Here is a 16,725-nt window from a genome sequence, read left to right as displayed (position 1 = left end):
CCATTACAGGAAAGAAATACTCTAGAATATTTGTTATAAAATGGAATGTGGAGTCGGTGGGGCTGGAAACCCACTGATGAGAACCCACTCCTGTTTTCAGACAGCAACCTCAGCTCTGAGGAGACAGAAATGGGGGCGAGCAGCCCTTGAACTTGGGGAGCTTCTACTCTAGCGTGAGAGAAGAGACAGACTCATATCACTACCTTCTTGAGCCTCAATTTCCTCACCCATGAAATGGGCATAATTAATCCTCAGTCATTGCTGCTTCTGACAGATTCTAACCAGCTTGGGGACAGGGAGGGGCCTTGTGGGCAGTCTTGAACCTGAGGGAAGTGAGGTCCCAGAGTTCCCTGCTCGCAGCTCTGCCTGCTGGGGCCTCTTCCTGTCCTTCAGGATCCAGCCCCCAGCCCTCCTGGTCCTCCCCACTAGAACCTCATCTTCATCTATGGTCTTACCCTTCTTCCTTCCTCTTTGACATCCCCCAAATCACCTGTCTGAACCTTGCTCCCATTTGGCAAATTAGCACTGTTTCCAGGAGGAGCAGCACTCACACACTGGGTCTTTTATGCCCAAGTTACAACTCAAGCTTTTGGCTCCCACTACAGCAGGCTTCCCCAGCTGGAAAACAGGAACCAACTTTCAGTGAACCTGGGGAACACTCAGATTCAAGACCTGCCTCAGCGATCCGGCTGTGGCCACATAGTACCACTCCCTGCAAGACCTGCTTCTAGAAGGTGCTTCTTCCTCCTTTCCTCAAGCACCCCTTCCCTTAGTCCATGACTATTTATTGAATGCCGAATAACCAGCAACGACAGTTCTGGGAACTGGGGTACACAGAAAACAAAAACAGGCAAATTTTCTGCCCTCCTGGGGCTTCTGTTCTGACAGGGAAAAGGGCAGTAAGTCAACACAGTCTGATGTGTGGATGGCATTGGGGGCTGTGGAAACAACAAAGTAGAGGAGAGGACAGCTGGGGCGGGGGGGTCGCCATGCTCATTGCTTAGTGAGCGAGGCCTCAGTGAGAAAAAGAAGCTGGAGGAACGGAGGAGAAGCCGGGTGGCTCTCAGGAGTGAGTCCGGCAGATGACAGAGTGATCACAAAGGCCCTGAGGTGAGACGGGAGCATCTAGGAGGCCAGTGCACCTGCAACAGAGGAGTGAGGGGAGAGGAGACAAGGCTGGGGGTATCCTGCAGAACCTTGTGATTGGAAGGACTTTGGCTTGCTTCCAAGTGAGATGGAGGCATTAAAATGGCATGATCTGGGGGGCTCAGTTGGCTAAGTGTCCTACTCTTGGTTTCGGCTCAGGTCGTGATCTCAGGGTTGTGGGGTTGGGCCCCACATTGGACTCCCTTCTGGAGTCTACTTGTCCCTCTCCCTCTGCTCCTTCCTTCCCCTTCTCTAAAATAAACAAATGTTGTATAAAGTCTTGGAGGAAAAAATTTAAAGAAAAGTTATAGGATCACTCAGGCTGCTGGGTTGAAAGCAGACTGCAGGAGACAAGCCCAATCGGGCAGAAGGGCGAAAGCCGTGAGGTGGCAGTGGGTTGCGGCCCCGGGGTGAGATGTGGGCAGATTCTGACTGTGTTCTGCAGGTACAGCCAACAAGGCTTGCCGACAAACTTGACATGGGATTTGAGACAAAAAAAAGTAAAAAAGGGGCACCTGGGTGGCTCAGTGGGTTAAAGCATCTGCCTTTGGTTCAGGTCATGATCTCAGGGTCCTGGGATGGAGCCCCACATCGGGCTCTCTGCTCAGCAGGGAGCCTGCTTCCTCCTCTCTCTCTGCTTGCCTCTCTGCCTACTTGTGATCTCTGTCTGTCAAATAAATATGTCAAATCTTTAAAAAAAATAAAAATAAAATAAAATGGTTTTTTCAGGACGGAACCTCATTGTAAGTCGAGGAAGAGCCGTGGAGATGTTGAGTACAATTAATAATTGAGCCTAGAATTGGAGAGAGAGCTCTGGGCTGGAACAGGCAAAGCTGGGATTTGCCCACACACACATGGCATTTACAGTTTGAAACTGAATGAAATCACCAAAGGAATGAGTGCAGGCAGAAAAGACAAGAGGACCAGGGAGTGAGTTCTGGGCGTTTCACTGTCTAGTGGGTGAGGGAATGAGGAGACACCAAAACAGCAAAATCAGGGCAAGAGACTGTCTTACTTGTCAAGTGCTAAAAACTATTTCAAGGAAGAAGGAGTGATCAGCTGTGCCACAGGCAATCTATAGGTTTAGTGAAATACATGGATTAAGAATTGACCATTAGAATGGAAGGAATTTTGCAAATCATATATCCAATAAAGAAAGACCTTATATCTAGAATATATAAAGAACTCTTGAAACTCAACCGTAACGTTAAAATAATGTAATTACAAAATGAGCAAAGAATTTAACAGACATTTCTCCAAAGACAGAGATGACCAATAAACACATGAAAAGACATTTTTTTATTTACTGGAGAGAGAGAGAGAGAGAGTGCACACAGAGGGAGAGGGAAAAGCAGACTCTGCTGAGCAGGGAGCCCAACACCGGGCTCAATCCCAGGACCCCAGGATCACGACCTGAGCCGAAGGCAGACACTTAAGGACTGAGCCACGCAGGCACCCCAGAAGTAATAAAAAATATTCTAAAATTGATTATGGTACTGGCTGACCAACTCTGTGAGTGTGCAAAAAAACACACTGAATTGTATGCGTTATATGGGTAAGTGTACCCTTTGCAAATTATATCTCAATAAAGCTATTACTAAAAGATTGATGATTGGATTTAGCAATATGAAGGTAACCAAAGGCAGAGGCAGTTTTGGTGCAGTGGTGGGGACAAAGCCTAACTGAACTGTGTTCAAGAAAGAGCAAAATAACCGAAGACCGCAAGCACAGACATTGAAGATTTGCTATATAGAGAAATGGGAAGAACACCTTTGTTTTGTTGGGCTTTGTTGTTGTTGTTTTTTTAAGATGCAAGAAATACTGTTTTCATGTTAACTGGAATGTTTAGAGAAGGAAAAATGTCAAATAAATAAATAAAATCTTTAAAAAAAAAAAAAAAAAAAAGAAAGAGCAAAATAACCGAAGACCGCAAGCACAGACATTGAAGATTTGCTATATAGAGAAATGGGAAGAACACCTTTGTTTTGTTGGGCTTTGTTGTTGTTGTTTTTTTAAGATGCAAGAAATACTGTTTTCATGTTAACTGGAATGTTTAGAGAAGGAAAAATCACCAGGGTGAAGGTGGTCTCACCTGCTCAAGGACTTTACCCTGGCGACTTACCTGGCACCCAGGTAAGTGCCTGGGAAGCCGTGGGGAGGAAGAAGCGGTTCACTCAAGGCACCAGGAGGGAAGCTACAAATGAGGCACAGACCCAGGGATTGGGTAGGCATTGAAAGTCTATGGAAATTTTCCTTTGTGGGACGCCTGGGTGGCTCAGTGGCTTAAAGCCTCTGCCTTCAGATCAGGTCATGATCCCAGGGTTCTGGGATTGAGCCCCACATCAGGCTCTCTGCTAAGAGGGGAGCCTGCTTCCCCCTCTCTCTCTCTGCCTGCCTCTCTGCCTGCGTGTGATCTCTGTCAAATAAATAAATATAATCTAAAAAAAAAAAAAGAAATTCTCCTTTGAGTTCTTCTATTTCCTCAATGTAGGAACCAAGGTCCTCCACTGAGAGGGGACAGGGGAGGAGCTGTCCAGGGTTGAGGTTTTGGGGGGATAGGAATTGTCTCAGGACCTCAGGGGAGTGAAAGCAGCTGGTCCTATGGTAGGCTTGCCAGAGGGTGCTACGGGGCCCCTGGAGAGGATAAAGACCCAGATTCGATGTTCAGGTGAGACCTGTCAGCAGGGCTGTCTTTGTCCAGCTTCAGTCAACTGTGGGATACAAACCCAGCTGGATTAACCAGGGTGTGGTTTTGCCAGGTGAGAGCAGCAAGGGGGTGAGGGTGTGTGCAAGGCAGTAATTATAATGATGGTCCATGGAAGCAAAGCTGGTTAAGGAGGCTAGAAACAGTGGGGAAAGGTGGGAGGATCCATGGATTGAAGAGCCTAGGGAATCAGGAGCCATTGCAGTCGAGGTTCTAGAAGCAGTGAGCACGAAAGACAGGAGGTGGTGTTAGGAGGATGGGATACCTGCTATTGAAATTGCACAGGATACTGACAAGGTCCAGGAAAGTGCCTTGGCCATGAGGGGCTGAGGCAGGGTGGAGGACTAGAACCATAGAGGGACCATCTCTGAACAAACCAAGTCATGCTCAGAGACATGACCCTGGCTAGGGCATGGGCCTGGGGTTCAGCTGGACCTGGGTGTGAAGCCTGTCCTTCCAACTGTGGGGCCCTGCGCAAATTAATTTGTTTCTCAGAGTCTTAGTTTCCTCTCATGCAAAGTGAGAGATCACTCCTTTGTCAAAAGATTGTGTTCTGCAGGCACCTGGGTGGCTCAGCTGGTTAAGCGTCTGTCTCTTGATTTCAGCCCAAATCATGATCTCAGAGTCATGAGACAGAGCCCCATATTGGCTCTGTACTCAGCACGGAGTTTGCTTGAGATTCTCTTGCTCCCTCTCCCTCTGAACCTCCCCCTGTTCATGCTATAAATAAATAAATACATCCATACATAAAATCTTTAAAAAAAAGAAAAGATTGTGTTCCAAAAATTAGGTAAGAAACTGTATGGAAACGGCCTTCATGTGGTTCCAAACAGGGTGCTCAGTAATGTGGGCTGATTCCAGAATGCTCTTGGCTGGAGTCCAGAGCAGAGGCAGGGCCCGAGGTAGAGGCCAACACTCTCTTCAGGACCCCTTCTCCTTCCCATCACTTCGAATCACAGGTGAATGGAAAAACCTGACTCCTATTTCACCGCCATTTTACAGACTAGGAAACTGAGGCCCAGAAAGGGAGAGTGACTTAGCTATGTCACTACAACTCAGTTATCATAGAGAGTAACTAAATCAGAGTAACGAAAATCGGAGTCAGGATTAAGAAGGGAAATATGTATGGGAGGGAAAAGGCTCGCATATAATGTTTGAAAGCCAGATGGACTCTTCAGAAGCTACCCCAGCCTTCATTTCCACCATTCACTGGGACAATTAGAAGTTGCTCTTGGTGCAGGTAAAAACCCTCCTGAGTATACCCCCTGCCATCTCGCCTTCCTTCTTTCCTTCCTACATTCCCTTAGTTAACTCCCATAGTTAAGTAAACAAAGAAATAAGACATTTCAGATAATGCAAAGAAAATAAAACGGAATGGGAAAGAGAGCAAACATGATATACGTGGAGTGAGAGAGGGAGAGTTTTAAGTAAAATAAGTTTACTTAACTACATTCTTTTTATACTAGAATGTCAGCTCTAGGGTAGGGACCTTACCCATCATATCTTGGGCCTAACCCAGCACCTGGTACACAGTGCTTAGTATATATATGTTGGTTGATGAATGCATGAACGAATGAATGAATGAATGGATACATCTTGAGGGTGGTACAGGGCTGTGCCAAGCAGGGTGCTGTGATCTGTGCCAACTCTTCCACGAGTAACAGTTGGAAAATAGGGCTCTGGAGTCAGGAGACCTGGATTCAAGTCCCACCCTGACAATTAGTGGTTGTATGACCATGTCACTTGACTTCTCTAAGCCCCGGTTTCTTCATCGGCAAATTGAGGATAATGATCCCACATCTTGAGCTGTATTTTAGAAATTAGAGGTCATGTATGTAAAGTAACCTGGTACATAGTAGGTCTTCAGTATATGTTAGTTTCCTTTCTCTTCCTTCCTCTGCTGGGGCCATGAAAGTCAAGGGTTTGGGGACTCTGGGTTCAGCAAAGGACGTTTCTCATATATTTCTTCTCTTTCAAAAGAAGGTAAAACAAAACAGTAAGCAACTTCACTGAGGACATTGCAATGACTTGCCCATAGTCACACAATCAAGCAGTAGAGCGAGCAACAGGTCCCCTACCAGGGGGCTGGAGGAAGCCCCTGATCCCAGACAAAAGGGAGGGAGGGGACAAAGGCAGGATCTTGCTTGTGCTGGCCTTCAGAAAGAGGAAGTGATTGCTCTAGTCTGAGAGTCAGGCTCCTGAGTTCTAGGTCCAGGTCTGTCGGAGACAAACTGGTGACCCTGGAATGTAGTTTATCATCCATAGGTCTTGATTTCCTCTTCTGTAACATTGGGAATATTACTCCCTGCTGAGCCTGCCTTGTAGGACCGGGCAGTATTAGAAGAATGACATTTAATCTAAGAAAAAATATTTTAGTGTTAAATCAAGCAGATTCAATTTGCGAAATCCCACCTCAGGTACGTAGATTTAAAATCAGAAGAAAACGTGAATTCAAAAGTAACAATAAACCTCATCCCTCTAGGCTCTGTAAAGTGGGAAAGAAAAACATGTAAACATATTATTTCAAGAGAATATATGAAAATGGGGGCGCCTGGGTGGCTCAGTCGTTGAGCGTCTGCCTCCGGCTCAGGTCATGATTCCAGGGTCCTGGAAAGGAGCCGCGCATTGGCTCCGTGCTCAGCGGGGAGCTTGCTTCTCCCTCTCCCATGCCCCCTGCTTGCGTTCCCTCTCTCGCTGTTACTGTCTCTGTCAAATGAATAAATAAAATATTTAGGGGGAAAAAATAATACATGAAAATGTGGGGTTTTTTTTTTTTAAGATTTTATTTACCTATTTGACAGAGAGAGAGATCACAAGTAGGCAGAGAGGAAAGCGAGAGGGGGGAAGCAGGCTCCCCGCTAAGCAGAGAGCCCCATGCGGGGCTCGATCCCAGGACCCCGGGATCATGACCTGAGCCAAAGGCAGAAGCTTCAACCCACCGAGCCACCCAGGCACCCTGAAAATGTTTTCGCAAAAAAAAAAAGAAAACGTTTTTGTCAACTATAAGTAATCAAATCAAAATTTTAAAAAATGTTTATTGAACATCTTCTCTGGGACAGAAAAGGAAACTGGCTCAGGAGGGGTTAGTGACTTGCCTGAGGGCACACAGGACCTGATGAGGCTGAGAAGCTGGAAGAAAAGACTTCCACCAGCTGCTCAGGAAGCCCCTACCAGAACCGGCTACAGAAGTGGAGCTTCTTAGTGGTCCAACTCTGTTACAGACTCCACGGGTCATTTCCCTCCCGCCTGCCGCTGGAGGGCGCAGGCCCTTTAAGTCTCGGCCTGCCTCCTCGCGGGCCAATCATTGCGAACAGAAGTTCTTTAAGGCCCAAAGGAGGGAATTCTGCCTGGGCCGGAGGGCGGGGCAGGGGCATGCCAGCCAGCCAATCGGAATCTCTCTGGCTACAAGTGACTCACGTGCCAAATTCTGCTGACCAATGGCAGGGGAGTCGAGAGGCGAGGCGCACCCACTGTGTGACAGCTGTCTGGACCAATGGGCATGTCGCCCGCGGCCTATAAGAGTCAGCTGGGCCCTGGGTTACAGGCTCTAGGGTCGGTTGGTCGTCGCCGTCGGAGGTGTGCCCTGAGTTTGCCTCGCCGTCGCTGCTATCCAGTCCCGGCAGCCGCGCCCCTCGCCTTGGCCCCGGCCCAGCTGCTCTCCCTGCCCTTCTCCCCTTAGTCCACCCCCCGCCGGTTTCTGCCGTCGGGGCCCCGGGGCCGGGCTAATGATGCCGTCGGAGAGTGGAGCTGAGAGTCTGGACCAGGCAGCTGCGCAGGTGGGGACGGCTGCGGCCTCGGCGGTGGCCACGGCCGCCCCGGCAGGCGGCGGCCCCGACCCGGAGGCCTCATCGGCCTCCCTAGGACGGCACCTGAGTGGGCTAGGCTGGCCACAGGTGAAGCGACTGGATGCGCTCCTGAAAGAACCGATTCCCATTCACGGGCGCGGCAACTTCCCCACTCTGAGCGTGCAGCCCCGGCAGATTGTGCAGGTGAGCGGGCCCTGGGAAGGGGGTGGGGAGTTATGGGGTCTCCAGCCTGACAGATTCTTGTGCTAGGAGGCACCCAGAGTTTGTTCGATTCTCTGCACTGCTAAGGAAAATGAGACTTAGAGATGGACAGGGACTGTAACAAAATCCAACACAGAGCATGAGTAGTAGTAGACCATGCTCCCTCCATTTGGCTTTCCCTTCCTCTGCCTCAGGAGAGCCTCGATTCCTCCCGCACCATTCACCCTGGCCCTGGTGAGGTAATGGGAGGAGAATGGGGCGGGACTTGGCTGCGGTGGTGCTTGGGGTGGGGTGGGGTGGGGGGCAGCAGGAGAGCGGCCCTGTCTGCTGAGACTAAGGATACCAGGAAGCCCTGGATGGGTAGGTGTGCGTGCTTGGGTTCAAAATAGGTTTTTTTCATCCCCAAATCTTCATCGTTGGGCTTCAACACACCCCAAGACACACACACACACTCCTTCCTTCTCTGGAGGTTCATGCGGCAGACTTTGTCCTGCGCTTCCTCAGCCCTGGCTCAAGAACTTTGTGGCTAAGTGGAAAATCCCAGAAATCTCAAAAAGGACTCCGTCCCTCTCAGCTGGGGTTGTGGCAGGAGATTAACTAAGCACCAAACCAGACCTGATGCCTGCGTGGTGGAGGCGACATCGGGTGTCCAGTGTCCTTCCCCAGAACTGGAAGTGAAGGTTGGCCGTGGTGTCTCCTGAGGAGCAGAAAAAGAGAATTCTGGTAGCCTTCTCTCCTTCCTTAGATTCCCTCTTCCTTTTACCTAACTTTTGACACCCCTCAAATTGCTCTTTCTTTTTTCTTTTTTCTATTTATTTGACACAGAGAGAGAGAGAGATCACAGGCAGAGAGGCAGGCAGAGAGAGAGAGAGGGGAAAGCAGGCTTCCTGGCAAGCAGAGAGCCCGATGCGGGGCTTGATCCCAGGACCTTGAGATCAGGACCTGCGCCAAAGGCAGAGGCCTAACCCACTGAGCCATCCCGGTGCCCTTCAAATTGCTCTTTTATCTGTATAACCTAGGTGCTGGTATACTCTGAAATGCCAGAATGGCAATCACTACACCCATTTTGTGGCTGGGGAAGCTGAGGCTCCAAGGGGGGGCTGTCTAAGCTGTCTAATAAGAGTACCTAAAGAGGTAAAAATCAAACCTGGAGGATCATGGGTCTTCCTGGGAGATACCTGCTCAGGTTCAAGTCTTCCTACCTCTTCCCCACCTCCCAAGACTCAACTTCTAAGTATTAGGGAAGTCTTCTTATAGAAACCAGAAAATCCAGCCACAATTCTTATATATTTCTGCCAGTAGACGGACTTTCTTTCTGGGGAGCTATCCACAGAAGCTAGTGAAGCCAGCCACTCCCCTGTCTCCTATGGTCTCAGCCTCCACTGAGGAGGAGGGGTGTCTGCTAAGGGATTACCTCGCCCTCCCTCCCAGGGAATGGGAGGGGGTGGGGGCAGATTCCCCAGAACTGACTCACCCACAGCCCCAGTGGTGCTCACTGAGGCATTCCTCCGCTGCCCGCTGTCATGGGGTAATTAGGAAACCAGTTGAGGCTTTTCTTCCCAGGACACTCAGGTCAACCTTGGGGCTCCAACTACTGTCTTTCCAGGACTGTTTCAGACATGAGGGAAGGAGGAGCCCCGTGTGGAAACTCCCCTCTGCAGGGACGAAGGGTGCCCTGGAGGGGAAGTCCCTGCCCAGTGCCTTTACTAGTGTCTGCTCTGTGCCAATCCCTAGTCGGGACACCAGGGCTCTAGATATGCCTGGGACCCAGCCTCTCTGCCCTGCCAGGTGGTGAGGACTGCAGGCCAATAGGAAGTGACTTCCTGAGCCCCTAATAGGAGAGTGTTCTAGACTAAGGGCAAAGATATCACAGAGCAGGGAGCTGCTGGCTGTGGTGGAGAGAGGCAGCCGATATTTCAGAGCTGGCCTGGGAGGCTGGACATCTGGCTTCAGGACCTAGAGTACTGTCCGTTCCCTTTGCTGGGCCCAGTGTCCCTATCTGTTCAATGCTGAGGAGTTGGACTACTCTACCACACCCTTTCAGGTTCCAGAATCCAAAGGGAACAGTGCCTTCCCCTGGCCTGTACAGTTGTATCCCCAGGGAAGAAGGTCCATCTCCTGGCAGGAATCTGCAGCTGGTAGTTTCACAAACTGGTGGGGGTGCTGGGTGTATATGGGGCGTGGAGAGAGGTGCTTGGTGTGCATGGGGATGAGGGCCATCCGGGCTGCCTATATGAGGAGGTGGGGGGTTGCTGGGGTGGGGTGGAGGGAAGGATGCTAGGTGTGTGTCATGCGGGATGCTGGTTGTCCATGATTTAAGAATTAGAACCTTTCTCCCTCTGTTTTCCCATAAGACTTTGTCTACAGCAGCAATCTGAGCAGCTAGAGATGCTCATCTTGCTTGGACCTGAGTTAGAGGGACCCATTCCCCTGTAGGAGTCTCCCCTGCCCATAACTCTGGGAGGCCCTGTTCTAATTAAACTCAGCCAGGTATCTCCCAGGAAGACCCATGATCCTCCAGGTTTGATTTTTACCTCTTTAGGTACTCTTAACTAGCTGTGTGACCTTGGATACGTCCTTTGCTCTCTCTGGGCCCGGGGAACTGAATGAGACAATCTGATCTCTCTAGTTGCAGCAAGAGGGCCTGCATTAGTCAGCTCCAGATTGGAGTTTTGTGACCTGCTCGCTGACAGCACCCGTAGTCCCCCCCCACCCCCACCACCCGCTGTAGGTCTTGGCAGTGGCCCAGGAACAGAGCGATTCTGGGGAGGCCCTTGGCACAGGAGAAAGGAGGGTGCAGCCACTGCCCCCTTCATGGCTGGAAAGTCTGATTCAGGAGACTCTAAGCTGCCCTGCAGTCTTTGGGTGTGGCGGTATCTGGGGTCCGCCTGCCCGCCTGGCTATAGTCACACCTGGGAGAGGGACAACAGCTGCCGGCTGGCTGACACAGCCAGCCCCACGGCCTGACGCAGGCGGTTTAACAAGGGTACTGCTACCTACTCACCAGGCCAGATGCCATGCCCTGGGGTGAGCAGCAGCCTGGGAGCTGGTGCTGGCACTGAGTAAGGCTCCGTCAGCTCTACTGGGATCTGGGGAGGGGGCTGGTCCACTTTGTAAGTCTGGTAGGGTCCTGGGGACAAGGTCTTGTCTGTTTCTCTCCTTGGCCTACATGGGCATAGCTGCCAGCTTCCAGGGTGTGGGTGAGAAGTCCCACAGGCCGGGCTGTAGCAACTGGCCCCTTACCTCCAGCCTTCCCAGTCTATCTGGCCAAGGCATCTCCCAACCCCACCCTCCCATTCCTAACTACCTTGACTCAGCTTTAGTGACTGGAGGGTCGCCCTCACTTTGAAGTTTTGAAAGAGAGGGAGTGTTAGAACCCTAGGGTCTAGTCTCTGCTCCTTCCAAACCCTGGGGGCAATATGAGGGGAGGAGAGTCAGCCACACCTGGATTTGAAAGCGCCTGTACGTGATCTCGGGCAGATGATGACACTTCTGTGAGCCTTGGTTTCCCCGGCTATAACTTGGAGATCATAGAGAATCATCACCCATCTGGGGATCTGGCTGGTTCAGTCAATGAAGCATGTAGCTCTTGATCCCGGGTTGTGAGTTGGAGCCCCATGAGGGGTATAGAGATTACTTAAAAATAAAATCTTTAAAAAGAAAAAAAAAAGAGAGAGAACATCGATTCCTCCATAGATTCTGGTGAGAAGGTCCAGGTATTCAATAGGTGCCTAATGGGTGTTCCTCCCTGCCCTCCCTGCCCCCAGCTCCTCCCACAGCATGTTCCTGATGGCCAGTTGCTTACCCTTGTAGCCATTACAATACCTTCCCCTAGTCTGGGGTCCTCCTCCCGGAAGCCTTCCTGGAAGGAGCCGCCCGCCTCAGATTGCCCCACTGCGGCTTGCCTCCTCAGCACTTAAGTGCATTCTTTGCAGTAATTCCCTGAGAAGAGAGGAGGGCAGCCCAGCCCAGTGCTGGATGCTGACTTGGCAGCAAGGCGGGGTTGCAGAATCACTCAAGGCAGGAATGCTGCCTGGTCACTTTCAGGACGGTGCCTGGAGTACACTGGGTTGCTGAGAAAACTGAACGTCTGGGCCCAGCTCAGTTCTTCTCCCCAACATGGTCCTAGCCCCAGAAAGATGCCTCTGGCCAAAGGAACAGATTCAAAATTGAAGATGATTGGTTTGCCGGGGTCTGCAGCATCTCTTCCCACTTGGGCTGGGCGCTGAGCGCTTTCTGAGATGATCACCCTCTCCTGTCCCAAGAGCAGAAAGGGTCTGGGTTTTCAGTGCCAGCCCTGCCACTTCTTAATGCCTCCTCACCTCAAATCTCAGGGGTTGCACCACTGCAAACCACAGTTTCCTCCGCTCTAAAACAAGGGCAACATTTGTCTCACAGGGTCCTTGTGCATTAAGATGCATTAAGGTGAATATGTGCTAGTCAAAAGAACTTAAATGGACTGGAGAATCCAGTTGGCCTGGGTTCCAGTCTCCGCCTGGCTACTCTCTGACCTTGGACATGTTACTTAACCTCTCTGTGCCTGTGGTCCCCCATCTATAAACTGGGCAATAATGCCTAAATGCAGGATTATTGTGAGGGTTAATGTAGTAATGCACATGAATTGCAATTACATGCCTAACACATCTGAGCAGTTAGTATCATGGCTGGCGCAAAGCGAAGTGTTTTACTTGAAGTTTTAGAGAGGTAGAATACCGCAGTGAATAAGACCTGAACTCCCCAAGTTTAATTCCCTGGCTGTATGACCTTGGATGAGTTACTTTCCTCCTCTGTGCTTCTGTTTTCCCCTCTGTAAAATGGGAATAATAGTACCTACCTTATAGCATAGGTAACTGTGAGAATTATACGAGTTTATATCCGAATGTATAAAGTGCTTGGATCAGGACCTGGCATTTAGTAAATTCTGTGTATGTGTTTGCTGTCATTAGCGCTGTTCTTCTGGAGTCTTTGCTCCCAGGAGCCATTCTCCAGATTAGGAAATCAAAGCTTTAGAGGGTTAAAAGACTTTCCAAAGGCATGGTAGCTGGCGTGATTATTACATGAACGCATGGAGGGGAACCCAGGGGCCCAGGCTCCTGACCCCTCTCCACCCTGCCGTCTCTTCTGCAGGTGGTCCGCAGCCGCCTGGAGGAGCGGGGACTACACGTGCACGGGGTGCGGTTACACGGCTCGGCCGCCAGCCACGTGCTGCACCCTGAGAGTGGCCTGGGCTACAAAGACCTGGACCTGGTGTTCCGCGTGGACCTGCGCAGCGAGGCATCCTTCCAGCTGACCAAGGAGGTGGTGCTGGCCTGCCTGCTGGACTTCCTGCCGGCCGGTGTGAACCGGGCCAAGATCACCCCGCTGACGCTCAAGGAGGCATACGTGCAGAAGCTGGTGAAGGTGTGCACAGACACGGACCGCTGGAGCCTCATCTCGTTGTCCAACAAGAGTGGCAAGAACATGGAGCTCAAGTTTGTGGACTCGGTCCGGCGCCAGTTTGAATTCAGCGTGGACTCCTTCCAGATCATCCTGGACTCCCTGCTGCTCTTTGGCCAGTGCTCATCCACGCCCATGTCTGAGGCCTTCCACCCGACCGTGACTGGTGAGAGCCTGTATGGGGACTTTGCCGAGGCCCTGGACCACCTGCGGCGCCGCATCATTGCCACACGCAGCCCCGAAGAGATCCGTGGCGGTGGCCTCCTCAAGTACTGTCACCTGCTGGTGCGGGGCTTCCGGCCTCAGCCGGGCACCGATGCACGCGCCCTGCAACGGTACATGTGCTCCCGCTTTTTCATCGATTTCCCAGACCTGGTGGAGCAGCAGCGCACACTGGAGCGCTACCTGGAGGCCCATTTCAGCGGAGCCGACTCGGCCCGCCGCTACGCCTGCCTGGTGACACTGCACCGGGTGGTCAATGAGAGCACTGTGTGCCTCATGAGCCATGAGCGTCGCCAGACACTGGACCTCATCGCCATGCTGGCGCTCCAGGCGCTGGCCGAGCAGGGCCCGGCTGCAACTGCTGCCCTGGCCTGGCGCCCCCTGGGCCCTGACGGGGTCATGCCTGCCACCGTCAGTTACTATGTGACTCCTGTGCAACCTCTGCTGGCTCGGGCCCACTCGTATCCCACCTGGCTGCCTTGTAACTGACTCAGACCCTGGCCAGAAGGTGCTTGGCCTTTCCTCAGGATGTGGGGCCTCCAGGAGTGTGTAGGAGATGTGACCAGAGACCAGCAGCCTGTGCCAAGTGGCCCAGCACTGCTGTAGGGTTGGGCCTTTGAACAGACCAGACACGGCTCATCCCCGAATGAGGCCCCTGGTGGGGGTTCAGGCCAGGCCGGGGTTCTTGATAGACCTGTGGGTTATTGTACCCCACTTTTGGACCAGCATGATGGTGGGGTGCAGGGGCTGTTTGTCTTGGAGGTCCATTGCCTTCAGGAGACAAAGCATGTTTGGGCTGGCAGCCTCAATGCTCATCACCTTAGGTTGATTTCTGTGGCCTAGAAGGTCTCAGGTTGATTTCTGTGGCCCAGAAAGGGTCTTTTTGGGGCAAGCCAGCCCACAGTGATCCCAGCAGCCTCAGAAGGCCTGCAGCCCACACAATGGCTAAAATATGGTATGTTATAGGAACTACTCACTCTGGGTATTCTGGCTTGGGCTAAACACCTGCTGGGACAATCCAACCGGACTAGGCACTGGGAAGAGGGAAGCTGAGGCAGGACGCAGCTACCTGGGTTTGCAGAGGGATAGGGTTAGCCCACCCTTACTCAAAGCTGTCCAGGTGCATGGGCGAGCAGGAGCTGAGCTGCCAGCGTACGACACGGCCCATGCCCCTTCTAGAGTATTGCTCCCTTCCCCTATGGTGTGGGGATCCCTCTGCCTAGGATTTCGTTCTTTGAAGGGTGCTGGGCCCAAAGTGACCAGTCAAGTGCTCCCACCCCAGTGGCCTGGTTACTTCACTCGGAGGAAGGGAACCATGCCCCCACCTCCTTTCCCATCCCTCTGGATTTGTCACCATTTTGCACTCTTAACACCTGCCAATAAAGATCGTCTACACTAAACCTAGCACCATGATTTCTCCTGGGAGAAGGAACTTCCATGGCTGTGGGGGCTCTGGCTGCCTCTCCCAGCCCTCCTCTGGCTTGTATTTGGGGGTTAGGGACATTGGGTGGCTTGGAGTCTGAGTCCTGGGCTGTAGCTGGGGAGTTTCTCCTCCTTCCCTCAACACCAGCCCCAGCTGGAGAACTGTGCTAGGAGCTCATGTCTACACATGTGACTTGTACCTGCAAATTGCCTCGGCAAGTCTCTTGTTAAAGAGTAAATATTTCAGCATTTTCCCACCTGGAGTCCTGATGACCCTGGGCTTGGCCTCACACCCAGTGCTCAGGGCTTCTTGACCCTTGGCCTACCCAATCCCAGTCCTTCTCAGGAAGCCGGTGGAGGACAAGCTGAGTGAATATGGATTGGAGAGCCCTTCAGTGGTGGGCGCCGAGACTTAGGGACTCCTAGTGTCCTCCAGAGCGAGAGCCCAGGTTTGGCCTCCCTACCTAGGAGGAAGGTTCCATCCATCCTCTATTATTCCCAGGTGCGATGGGCACACTCTGGCCTGTTCTAAACGGGTCCCCTAGAAGGGCAGGGTCTCCTTTCCAAACCCAGCTGGGGGCCATGCCAGGCTCCCCGGGAGCGCTTCCCTCGGGCTATCAGCCAGTCACTGGCCTGGACGCTGCCCACTGTTTACCCAGCCCCTTTGATCCAGGGATGGCAAAGCCCTTAACATATTCAGCCTCATTAGTGGTTTCTGAAGTGGTGGCTTTGATGGTTCCGTCCAGGCTGAAAAAAACAAGGCCTCCGAGGAGGCCCCAGGTGACCTGGGTGAGTCCAGTCACCTCATCTGCTCAGTGAGTCCCCTCAGGGCTCAAAAGGGCTAGAAGGGTGAGTAGTTAAGACTTTCTTGGCTTGGTGACTGAAAACAGCCCCTCCCACCCCAACCCTGGTTGCGCCCACCCAGCTCGGGGCTTGGGAGAGATTATTTCTCCCAGATCCTGGTGTGGGCATGAAGGGACGTCCACCGTGTACAAAGCAAGCAGTAGGAGCTGGAATCAATCCGCAAACAAAAGACCAAGATTCCTGACTCTCCTGAAGATTACACTCCAATACGGTAGACAGAAAATAAACTAAATGATACAGTCTTAGAAGGTCAATGATGCTTAAAAGTACGTGGCAGGGTAAAGGATTGGAAGTGCCAGGGTACGTGACTTTAAAAAGGGCGGACCTCATCAAGAGGGTGACATTTGATCAAAGACACAAAGGCTAGTGGCTGGCAAGCCCTGCGATGTCTGAGGAGAGAGCTTCCGGGCAGAGGGAATCTGTTAATGGGCACATGCAACCAGCAGGCGTGTCTGGGGGAGGGCGCATGTGCCTGAGGGTGTCTGGCTGGCCTTGCACAGGCATGCACGCTCTCGCCGCTGCGACACACATGGGTGTGAGGTGTGGGAGAGCATGAGCCCGAAGCTCCCAGGAGCAGCTGCCCTTTCTGGAGTCTTCTCTCAGGGCCAAGCACTAAGCTGAAGTCTTCACGGTCACTACCTTCCACTTCATCCTTAAGAGAAGAGCAATTATTTCCACTTTTACAGACAAGGAAGCTGGTGCCAGAGAGGTCAGGGAAGTGTGGGCATGTTCCTGTCAACCCCTGCGCCCTCCGGCCCCTCCGCTCCAATTCCATGTGGCTGAGGGGGACCCTCTGCCCCCGCCCACGTACATGATGAGGCAGGTGACGGTTTGTACTTCTGTGCATTGACCATTTTGGGGAGGGCAGCGGAGCAGTGTGGGGAGAGGTACATTTTCTTGATGTACATGACACCAGCCGTGGCT

At 52.0% G+C, this 16,725-nt stretch overlaps 1 protein-coding gene and 2 long non-coding RNA genes across 3 annotated transcripts in view; 1 reads left to right on the top strand and 2 right to left on the bottom strand.

Annotated features, from left to right (window-relative positions):
* The window catches only part of LOC309841656, a 963,915-nt gene that overhangs the window by 559,758 nt on the left and 387,432 nt on the right, over window positions 1-16,725 (bottom strand). The window lies entirely within an intron of this gene.
* TENT5B (terminal nucleotidyltransferase 5B) lies at window positions 6,907-14,915 on the top strand. The gene is made up of 2 exons (XM_082684857.1): window positions 6,907-7,839; window positions 12,985-14,915. The coding sequence occupies exons 1-2, from the start codon at window positions 7,576-7,578 to the stop codon at window positions 14,002-14,004; spliced, it is 1,284 nt and encodes a 427-aa protein (XP_082540983.1). The 5' UTR covers window positions 6,907-7,575; the 3' UTR covers window positions 14,005-14,915.
* On the bottom strand, window positions 7,764-12,968 carry LOC309841658. Its single transcript, XR_014299229.1, has 3 exons — window positions 11,302-12,968; window positions 8,473-8,554; window positions 7,764-7,850 (listed from the first exon to the last, which is right to left on the bottom strand). It is a non-coding gene; the product is annotated as an uncharacterized lncRNA (long non-coding RNA).

The sequence above is a fragment of the Mustela nivalis genome (genome assembly GCF_964662115.1).
Source record: "Mustela nivalis genome assembly, chromosome: 10".
Taxonomy (NCBI): Eukaryota; Metazoa; Chordata; class Mammalia; order Carnivora; family Mustelidae; genus Mustela; species Mustela nivalis.
Note: the sequence above shows the minus strand (reverse complement) of the source record. Positions and strands in the feature narration are given on the sequence as shown.

What these genes read in the sequence shown, in the direction of transcription:
- TENT5B (XM_082684857.1), top strand. Translation starts at nt 7,576, where the DNA reads ATGATGCCGTCGGAGAGTGGAGCTGAGAGTCTGGACCAGGCAGCTGCG. An exon ending in AGCCCCGGCAGATTGTGCAG is followed by an intron (nt 7,840 to 12,984) that starts GTGAGCGGGCCC and finishes TCTCTTCTGCAG; the next exon opens with GTGGTCCGCAGCCGCCTGGA.